At 35.3% G+C, this 11,043-nt stretch overlaps 1 protein-coding gene across 1 annotated transcript in view; it reads right to left on the bottom strand.

The window, feature by feature from the left end:
• Positions 1-11,043, bottom strand: part of LOC106470150 (DNA-binding protein RFX2-like) — a 61,878-nt gene that overhangs the window by 20,690 nt on the left and 30,145 nt on the right. Inside the window, exons 5-7 of the mRNA XM_022398729.1 lie at positions 6,642-6,743; positions 2,967-3,140; positions 1,335-1,516 (exon numbers count right to left, since the gene is read on the bottom strand). Of these exons, the coding sequence (XP_022254437.1) occupies positions 1,335-1,516; positions 2,967-3,140; positions 6,642-6,743 (458 nt within the window). The remainder of the gene's footprint in view (positions 1-1,334; positions 1,517-2,966; positions 3,141-6,641; positions 6,744-11,043) is intronic.

The raw sequence follows: 11,043 nt of genomic DNA, 5'->3' as shown, positions 1-11,043 counted from the left end.
AAAGTTATCGAGCTTGTGAATCTCTGTGTTTATAAAAGTCATTAAGTTTAAAGCGACGAGGAATGTATTGACTGTGGAAATTCTGTGTATTACAAAGGTTTGTATCGAGAAAGAATAAACTAGTTTTAATCAAGAAAGGACTTGTATCGCTGAAGTTTCTCGGAAAGAATATCGACGGGAAATAAACAAACAAGCAGATACGTAACAATATGAAAGCTACCAATCCCTCCATCGAGTACCACCAGCTGAAACTGTAAATGTGCTGGAAGTAAATAATACCTTTTTTGATATGGAAACAAACTTTGGTGACAACAAAAAAAAAAATGTGAAGAACAATAAAGGTAAGTGATCACTTAGAATTGCTAAATTGAAGTAGGGAAAAAAACAATAAAAATATTTCCATTTCGTATGAAATTTCAAAAATCAAAAATGCAGGAAAAAAGGACAAACAACAAATGTCCTGATGATAGCACTGCCAAACGAGAAGAATCAAATAGAGGGAGTCACATGCATCAAGAGTGTGTGTTGCACTCCTATTGGTGGAAGGTTGCTGCATGATGATTTACATGCAAGATACAGTTGAACCAAGTTGACTGTGGGAGCTCGAGACTTGTGGCACGGGAAAAAGTTTTTTCATATAGAGAGTAGCACTAAACGAGAATACCAATATCTGTGAGAGGAGGTAAGTTACTGTATTGGAATAAGAATGTTCTTAAAATAACCATTTCTTTAATTACCTCTTTAATGGTAAGCATTCATTTTAATAGTGCAGTCACTATCATTACCCATGTGCTATCACAAGCAGTAAACCTACCCATACACAAAATCACACATTTTACATTACTGGCTGATTAAATAACACAAGTTTACCAACATCAAATGGTTTCTCTATAGCTTTGTCAGCCTCATACAATATTATTACATGAAGATTAACTCTTAATTACTGAATTGTTTATATATGTTTAACTACCAGTGGTGTCTACGTATCTTACTGTATTGAGTATTCTTATGTTTTTGCCTGTCACAGCATTAAGTGTGAAGAACTGACCCCAAAAAAAAGGAAGGATTAAATCACTATTTCCTATGTAAAATACATAAGAAACTCCAGCACTAATATGTGGGACTAGCTGCAATATTGCTGGTATTTTTTTTTATTTATTTAGTGTGGCTCATGAAATTACAAATCCTGTAACCATGACAATCATGTAACCACAAACAATTTGGTGCATAAGTTCATAAACACTTTAAAAAAATGTTTTTAAAAATCCAATGAAATAAGAAAACACTTGAATATGTTATACATAAATTTGATGTACTTTCTTTACACTTTGTACCTTGTTCCTAATCGTCTTGTCCTCAAACCTAGGAACACAGATCTTATCAGCTTTCCAAAGGATGCAGCATTAACTGGTTCTAGCTTATGTTCAGTACAATGCCGCATGTAGTGGTTATACAGTGTACTTCTAGGTAGGCTTACACCTTCCGCTGTCTCATAGTTATCTATAAGCCATTGAACCTGTTGAAATGAGAACAGAATATTACAGTTTGATGTTATATAACATAGAATTTTCTTCAACAAAGCTATTTGTAATGTATGAGATCTATATTTCTAAAATACACAAACCATTCTGACTCTCCATTGTTGTTTAGTAATCTTATGAAACTAATAAACATTTTTTAAATCTAATACCTTAGTTAATCCTTCTAAAGTTCATTTTAAACACCTGTGTTTATTTAGTAGAGTAATGAAATGAAAGAGATGAGATATCGATGTCAAGAATGTCCTCATCTTATAGGAATAATTCATTTCATTTTTGCAATATTTCAAGGTCTAATTAAAATATAATACAATGACTGTACCACAAAAGTTTTATTACTGTACTGAGAAGAAACAGATCATTAATAATTATCAGTCAGAAACTACATTGATGACATTACAATAATACACCAGCCCTATAATCAAGAACAATAAAGTGAGTTTTCCAAACGAGTTTGTACTTGTGTTTATGGATATTTCAACATATCTTTTAAAATTGTAAAGAATAAGTTGCAAAAACGTATTCCTGAAGTCAACAAACAATGAAATGAACAAAACATATGCACTTCTATATTTAAGTCATAAATATCATTCTACACTGCTTTTTTTTAAACCATTCAGTAAAATGAATGGACTTCTAAGCCTTTGAAACTGTTCTGTGCTCTCTTAAGATAATGTGCTTATAAACTGGTATAAAAGAAACAAATGGCAATAACACAACAAAAGTACAGGAAAAATTAGCACAAATTTTCTTAATTTTTATATTCCTAGAACTGCTGATGGCTTCTTTTCTAAATTCCTACACAAGAACAGGAACTCACAATCATATGCACACAACTGAATCACCAAGAAACAGATGAAATGAGGATAAAAGACAACAGAAAATGTTTTTAAGAATAAACACATACACACACAAAGTCATGCAAAAGAGGTTTGATACATGGTGTATACCATTATTCTAATTGTTACCAAATATATTGTATTTCAATCAAGAAACAAGTGAATAAAGTGCAAGAACAATATATATATAACTATGATGACAAATAAGATCAGAAGCAATACAGAAACTGAAGAAGTTGTAAAAAGAAAGTGGTAGTCCTTATTGATGGGGAAATCAAAATATCTTCAACATAGGCTATCTGCATTAAGGTTTTATGAGGAAAATGCATGCTATATAATGGAATAGTCATTATATTCTCATGCTATTAAAATGATCATGCATTACTGCTATTGATCAGCATCTGATCCAGATACTTGAAAACAAGACAAACCATCATCTCGGTCAACAATGCAAAAATGAAAGACCCATAAGTTTCAAGTGATAGTGGCAGGATTATGTTTTTCTTCTGTACTTTTAATTTTTTTTATTTGTTTCTTCTTAACCCTGTTTTGAAGTCACAGGATCAAGAACTCCTCAAGAAAAACCTACATGAATTATGTCCATGTCGCGCACATTTTGTGGCTGAGAATGGTGGGATGACAAGGATTGAGGCTGAGGTTGAAGCTGCAGCTGATTTTTTTCAGGGGAACTGTGCAGAGTCTGAATCGCACACTGATCATTAGGAAATGAAGGCATGACCTCTGCTATCTTTCGAGTGTCCTCCTGAAAAAAGGCAGTATGTAAACCCAAAGCAAGTATTAAGTCTTTTTTTTATATCACCTTAACATGTTTTTTTTTATCGTTTTTACTAATTCAGAGATTTTTGACTGAGTTATTGTTTTCTTTGTAGAACTAGCTTGGAAACTATTATGTTCGCCTATTACCTAAAAAAAGAGCAATATGCAAGGATTTTTCACGTAGTTCAAGACTCGTAAATAAATATCTTGCATACAAAGAAACTTTTTACATAAACCATGACGAAAAATGAATATACTGAAAATAATAATAACGCTAAAGTCACCATTTGACTAAAATTTTTAGATTCAGAATTTACACTTTTTATTATAGGAAAAATAAACTTTCCTGTTTCTAATAACAAAAAATTATATATATATTACCATATGTATACCATGTTGCAATATAGAATATTTTAGGATATCTAAATGTTAGCATTTTCCTACAGTGAAAATGTATTTCTGATAGATACATACCACTTCTCACAAAGTAGCTTTTATCAACTAGCATTGTCCTTTATTGGTGCAAATTTTCAATGTATGCCACTAGCTTTCCACCTTCAACTTTTGCATATCCCTGTGCAAATTATCACGCAGTAGCTCTTCATCAATAGAAACATGACACCACTTCCATCATATCCAGCACCCTCTTCATATCTGCACTCATTAATTACTTCAACTTTTGTCAGAAGACCTCCATCATATATCATCAGAAGTGGGAAGGCTGAGTGGTAAATGTGAGTATAGGTAAGTATCTAGAGGAAAGACATTTTCAGTGTAGGAAAATGCTAATTCCCGATATGATATCTTACCTTCTCTCACAAAATAGCTAGAATCCCACACTGAACTGGTGGAGGGCTAATAAAAAAAAAAGATCCCCCTTTAGGAAGCACTCAAAGAGAGACCGAGAGGAGTAAAACCGAAAGAGAAAACATCACACTTCAGCAGGAGACCACATTACATCTGGTCCAAGTATACGGCTCATTCTTCTCTGACAGTGTTGTGAACATATAAGGCGGAAAAACACGAAGGAATTCCAGAATATGTAAAACCAATGAATGGGACTCCTGTTGAGTGGCTAGGGCATGACAGATTGTAGTGGTAGTTTGACCTCATCCAACACCAGGTGGTAGCTGGAATGGTACATCAGATCCACGGTAGGTAGAGGATAAACTACCTCTTCACCTCAAAATGGGAATTGGTAGAGAAGGCGAGCTTCTGTACCAAAATCTGTCTCCACTTGCTCGCATTTCCAACACAACCAACAACAAATTCACCAGGAATTGACATCCAGCAGATGGTAGGAAGATGGAAAGCCCCAATGGGATGACATCCCTGGCCCAAAACCTGATGGCAATGGGTATAGTACTTCTAATCAGTGGTAGTAGGTGTATATCTGGTCATACACAAGAGGGAAAACATGTGCTGCATCCAACTACAACCAACACTAGGACTCCCGGGAATCAACATCCAGCAGATGGTAGGAAAAGGGAATGCAAACCTGGGGTACATCTCCAGTCCAAAACCTGGCAGCAGTAGGCATTTGTCATCCAGTCCGCAGTAAGAGGAGGGATACTGGCCAGTACACATGTGAGGACTTACTTAGCCGGACCATCTCCAACCAACACTGGAACCACCAGGGATGTATGTAGGGAGGAGGAATGTCTCAGCCTGAGGGGCAAACTGCAATTATAAATATATATATATATTCATGACAACCAAAACCTGGCAGCATCTGGAATCGTATCCCAGATCTGCAGTAGGAAGGGTGTCATGTCATTTACACATGACACTAATTGTGACTGGACCATCTTCAACCAAAACCAGACCCACCAGGAATGTACATCCAGGAGACTGTAGGAAGGATGAATTCCACGGTAGAAAAAAACAACTGGTCAGATATATAGACAGGAATATGTCATAGTGCTACAACCAAAAGGTGGCGGCATCTGTTATTGAACATCAGGTATGCGGTTGGAAGTGCTATCAGCTGAGTGGTATGTTTCATCACTTGGGAGGACAGGCCTTCACAGTCCACAGCTCCAGTGGCTAGGAATTGGAAAGTGGTAAGGACTAGAAGAATGGGGGAAAATGGTTTTGAGAGTCCAGAGAACTGCATCACCAGAGACAGTGCAATGGGCAACCACAATACCCTATTTTGAAAAGTAAAGCTACCATGTAGGCAGAGTCGATCAACCCAAACCTGGTAGCCTATGAGTGTATGGTCTACGAGGAACATAGTTATGAAGCAACTAGAGAGATCTACAGGCAGCCCTATGTAACACCCCGTTTCTACGATGTGCATAACCCAAACCTGCAGTGTAATTGTTTAGTCATAGATAACAATAAAATGGAGACACACACAACCAACACCTGATGGCATAAGGTCCACAGTAGGAAGGGCTACAATGTAATTGACATTGAGCATGGTCACAGGATGAACAGCGTAGATTTGCAAAAAGAAAAGTATACCTGGTCAGGCACACTTTTCTTTGAGTGGGATCCACAATACACTAGCAAAAAGGCCCCTGAAAAGTTCGAAAAAAAAAAAACCTTTCACAAGACCAAAACGTGAAAATTTAAATAAATAGTAAAGAAAAACTAAGTCAGTAGTATAATGGAAAACGTTGACAAATCCTTGAGCAAAAACCAGTACTTCTGTACAGTACTACCGCCAATTCAGAAGTGATTAACATGCATCTGGAGGGGAGAAGTGTAACTGTGTAATGTCATATCCTCTCAGTTCTAGATAGAATTGTTACATGTTTTCCAGATATTCAGATTTAGGTACAGTTTTTTAGTCCTCAAACTTCACTTACATTTGAACTCTTAACTTCAACATTTGTCGACTGCTGATATACCACAAATAAAAATCTCAATCTCTCTTTCTCTCTCCAATTAAAGATACATTACAAAACATTTGAACAAGTGTTAACTTATACTTTTATTGTGTTTTGGTGAATAAAGATTATGATGATGTGCAAACTTGTTTCCAGCCTTTTTCATTGTGTCAAAGAGGTAGTCACTAAATATTTGTAAATTTAAAGTAAATCTACTATTCAATTGAAAATACATCTAATCCATTGTGATTATAAGACCATTTATTGATTCTATAGTTGACCATTTCAGTATTTGATAGTCAATGTATATTGCTTATCAAACTGTAGTATCTTTTCTAAGATTACAATGCAAGTTTAGAAGGAACAAACAAGAAAAATAAATGGTATGTTTTTACACAAAACAAGTTTAATGTTAAAATTATCATTTCATTTCTCATTGATATATCCTAGGGGAAGTTTCTATGTTTATTGGAATATTAAAGAACAACACAAAAAGCAATACACAATTTTATTGTTAGGCCTCATCTAAGCACATTAGATAAAAGCAGACCTATTAATGATAGCTTAACAATTACATAGCATTTACTTAATGTAATAAAGAGGTAGAAAATTCAGTAGAAAGGACAAGTCACCACAAAATAAATACTTACAATTACTGGGGAAATGTGAGCAGCTGAAGAAGAGGAAGTGTTTAGGTTCTGGTGAGATTCTCCCTCTAACAGTTCCCCCTGCACCTTATAGCCCCCGTTGTCCTCCAAAATGTGAACCAGTAGTAAGAACAAGCATCAACAATACAAGGAACATAAACCCACACAAAACAGAATTATAGCTTTTTCTTCTTACACATTCAAAACTCAAGAAATTGTTAGTCTTAGAAGGAGAAGAAAAAAAAAGGTTTAAGTTGGTACAAGGAAAGTGTTCTTACTTTTGAACACTATCATACTATAAATGAAATTGTTGGTAATTTTCATTCCATTCACAGGTGTACAAAGGGATTATTATCAAACAATATAACAAGAACATTAATACGATTACAGTGATCATGTTGCTAGTAGAAGCAAGATTTTCACTTTAAGAAACTATCCATACTAAATATATTTTGGTTGAAGTATAGTTAAAAACCTATGGTTAAGGTTAGATACAAAATAGCATCACTAAGAACATTTCAACACTATTTAATCTCTTTACAAAATAGCAGTAACTCCTTCAGAACATAACAAAAGTGAAGTTCAAAATACAATGTGAAGATCCTATTTCCTATTCTCAATAACAATACTTAGAATTTTACAAAGAATTCTACAATGTATTTCTATTTAACGTGTAGAAAAGCTTTGCTTACGTCCTCTGTCTCTAATGTAAAAATAAATTACTCTTCCTTTTCGTTAATTACAGTAAGTGTTCACAATATATGCATTCCTTGAAAATCTAACAAATAAATAATTTTCCAAAAGCTTTTGTTTTATAAAACATTTACAAAATGCTGTGCATTTCTAATACAACATCCAATGTAAGAGTTCAACACAAGCACTGTACTAATATGTACATTTCACTTCATAACATTTTACTACAACAATGTTTTTACTTCTCTTTGGGAGAAACTCTTTATTTTTCTTACTACATTAGAAAACCAATTGCTACTTGTCAAATCTTAAATCGTATTTTCATGTGAGGTAGCTGCATGATAGCATGCAACAACCTTTCATTAATAGGAGTGTGACACAACAGCTAGCACAGCTGACTCCCTCTGTGCAGTTAAGCTCAACTTCATTTCAAGATTGAGCAACATAAAAAGAAAAAGAGATCAAAAGTGAGGAGGAAGGGTGGGAAGTGTGAGAGTAGGTAAGAATTGATTGGAAATACATTTTCAGTGTAGGAAAATGTTAATTTCCAATACAATATCTTACCTTCCCTCACATAGCAGCTAGAATCCCACATTGACTTGGGGGGAGGAACAGGTATAGCATAACCTAGATGAAGCCCATGGGGTGTTATGAATAAAGAATATATAAGACACTGCAACACTTCTGACATACTCTTCGTTCATGAAATTGATGTGTTGCAATAAGGGCAGAATCACAGGAATAACCCCATAAATTAAATGAAGGGATCCCTGGTGTAGAGTGGATAGGGTGCAGTGGACCATAATGTAGAGTTCTACTTCAACCAACACCAACTGTACTATGATATGAATACCTGACTCATGATAGGAAGAGGGTCCTCAACCATTCACCTCAGACATGGGAACTGGAAGGGAAGAAGATCTTTTGATCTAAGGACCTGCATCATCGTGTGTACATGTTCAACACAATCAATACCTGTACCCTCCAAGAACAGACATCTGGACAACAGTTGGAAGGTGGATAGCAATTTGGTGATTCAACTCCAGAATCAGGCAGCAATGGGAATGAATTATCCAATCTGCAATAATAAGATGGTACCTGAGCCACTTACATGTGAGTACTTATGTGGCTGATACAGCTCCAACCAACACAGGTAGGCGGAGTGTCTATATACCATTTACACCGGCAGAACACCACTGCCATACTCACAACAGAATGGACCTGAGCACCTACCCACTCAACCGTGGATCTCCAGATGGTGACGGAAGGTAGACAGTAACCTGTGGAACAGAAAATGGTCAGATGATCAGATAATGGGAGATAAATGCACGGGGAGTGGTCCACATGCCAGTAGAAACTTTATCTTCTAAAGGATGATGGAATCGGGCAGCCAGAGACATAGTAAGGTGACAGATTTGATGGGAGGAGACTTGGAAGGGATGACAATCATCAGGAGAAAGAGAAGAATAAGCCAAATGAATCAGCTGGTAAATCCAACCCATAAGTGTAATAGTAGAAATGTCATGGTAAAGGGAATGGTTCCATTGAATAAACAAACTGGAACCATAGAAGAGAGCAGTTTCAAGGTAGCACAGCAGAGGAGAGCCTGGAAAGGACATAAGAGGCAATCCAGATAAGAACAAGGATAAAGATGAGAAATGGAAATTTTTTTTGATGTGATATATAAAAATACTACTTTTTAACTTACAGTTTCACATTTCATTTGCATAATCTCTCGAAACTCATAAATGAATATCAAAAGAGGTATTTTAGAGGTAAATGTTTATATATATATTTTATTTTCCTTTTTCTCTACTATGTCACAAACTTATCATCAACATACTGTGCAATAAAATGTTTAAGATTAACAAACTGAAATATGTACATATTTTTCTATTCATCATATGATGTTTTCCTAACTACTTCTTCTGAAATTCGTAATTTCAGTTCTTTATCTTTTCACTTATAGTTTATTTTCAATTTTCTGTGGGCCTACTCACACTTGTTCATAACACAAGGAAATAATGTGGCAATTCAGGCTTTGGATCTACTGAGCTATCATTCAATTATATCATTTCAGGAAATGGCAATAATTATTAAGGATATGTCTGTTTGTAGTTGAGCACAAAGCTACACAATTGGCTATCTGTGCTTTACCCACCAAAGGTATCGAAATGCGGTTTCTAGCATTGTAAGTCCACTGACATATCGCAGTGCTACTGAGGGGCTATTAACGACAACTAACCTGATACATTTTTACATAAAACAAATTAGAAATCAATTTATAGTTTACATCACAATCAGGCACGGATATAGAACAGTCTTTAAAAGGAATACACATATAAGAACAATAATATATGTGTGATTTAACAATCTGAAATGGATGCAAGAGTCTTTCATAGGAAATTCGCTGGTTCGATCAATAGTCAACGTTGATAATATAGGTTTTCATAATATCCTTGTTTTACATTTCTGCTTATTATCCTACTAAATGCTTTGATTTTTTAGGGTTGTGCTTGATGATTTTTAGGTATAAGATGCTGATAAATCTTCAAAGGGCAATTTGATGTGTGCATAAGAATAATGTTGAAACAATGTTCCCTAGTATTTTGATATCAAGACACACGGTAGTGGCCCGGAATAGCCAGATGGTTTGGGCACTTGATTCGCAATCTGAAAATCACGGGTTCGAATCCCCATCCCACCAAACATGTTCGCCATTTCAGTCGTGATGGTCAATCCCACTGTTCGTTAGTACAAGAGTAGCCCAAGAGTTTGTGGTGGATGGTAATGACTAGCTGCCTTCCCCAAAGCTACACGAGGGCTATCTGCACTAGCCATCCCTAATTTAGCAGTGTAAGAAGAGAGGGAAGGCAGCTAGTCATCACCACCCACCGCCAACTCTTGGGCTACTCTTTTACCAACGAATAGTGGGATTGACAGTCACATTATAATGCCCCCACAGCTGAAAGGGCGAGCATGTTTGGTGGGAAAGGGATTCGAACCCGTGACCCTCAGATTGTGAGTCGAGCACCTTATCCATGTGGTTTGAATTTCGCGCAAAGCTACACGAGGACTATCCCTAATTTAGCAGTGAAAGGCTAAATATCCAGACATTATAAAGATTTTGCATATGAAATTTCAAAATTTGCTGATGCATAAAAGTATTTTTAATCTTAAAACGAAAATTACTTTGCATGATAGATAGGCAAGATGTGTTTGTTTACTGTTGGTTGTTTTTTGAATTTTGCAGTTATCAAACATTTCCTGAGAAAAAACTTTATATTTCATCTGTTATTTTCAGTAATAAATCTCTGTATGGGTTTGGTAATTTGAACCATCTTACAACCACCAAAAAAAATTACAAAATAAAATAAAATTATGCCTCTTTCATTGTAGAATGAACACAAATTATAACACAAAAACATAAATGTTCAGGCAAAATAGCATAAATCTCATAACATTATAAATGTAGATATATATTTATTATTTGTATTATATTGTCCTTTTGCCCATGCCTGGCTAACAATACAGAAGTTACAATGACGTGGCTCATGTGCACTCATGTTACCATATCAAATAACATAAAACTGTCCTTTGGTCTGTACAAAGTAATTTGTCTTGGCTGTGTTCTAGTCAATTAGTATTTTGTAAAATACAGTCACATTTCAATTATTATACATTATATATGTATATAGAGTATTGTCAATTT

This window comes from Limulus polyphemus, unplaced genomic scaffold (assembly GCF_000517525.1).
Source record: "Limulus polyphemus unplaced genomic scaffold, Limulus_polyphemus-2.1.2 Scaffold3846, whole genome shotgun sequence".
NCBI lineage: Eukaryota > Metazoa > Arthropoda > Merostomata > Xiphosura > Limulidae > Limulus > Limulus polyphemus.
Note: the sequence above shows the minus strand (reverse complement) of the source record. Positions and strands in the feature narration are given on the sequence as shown.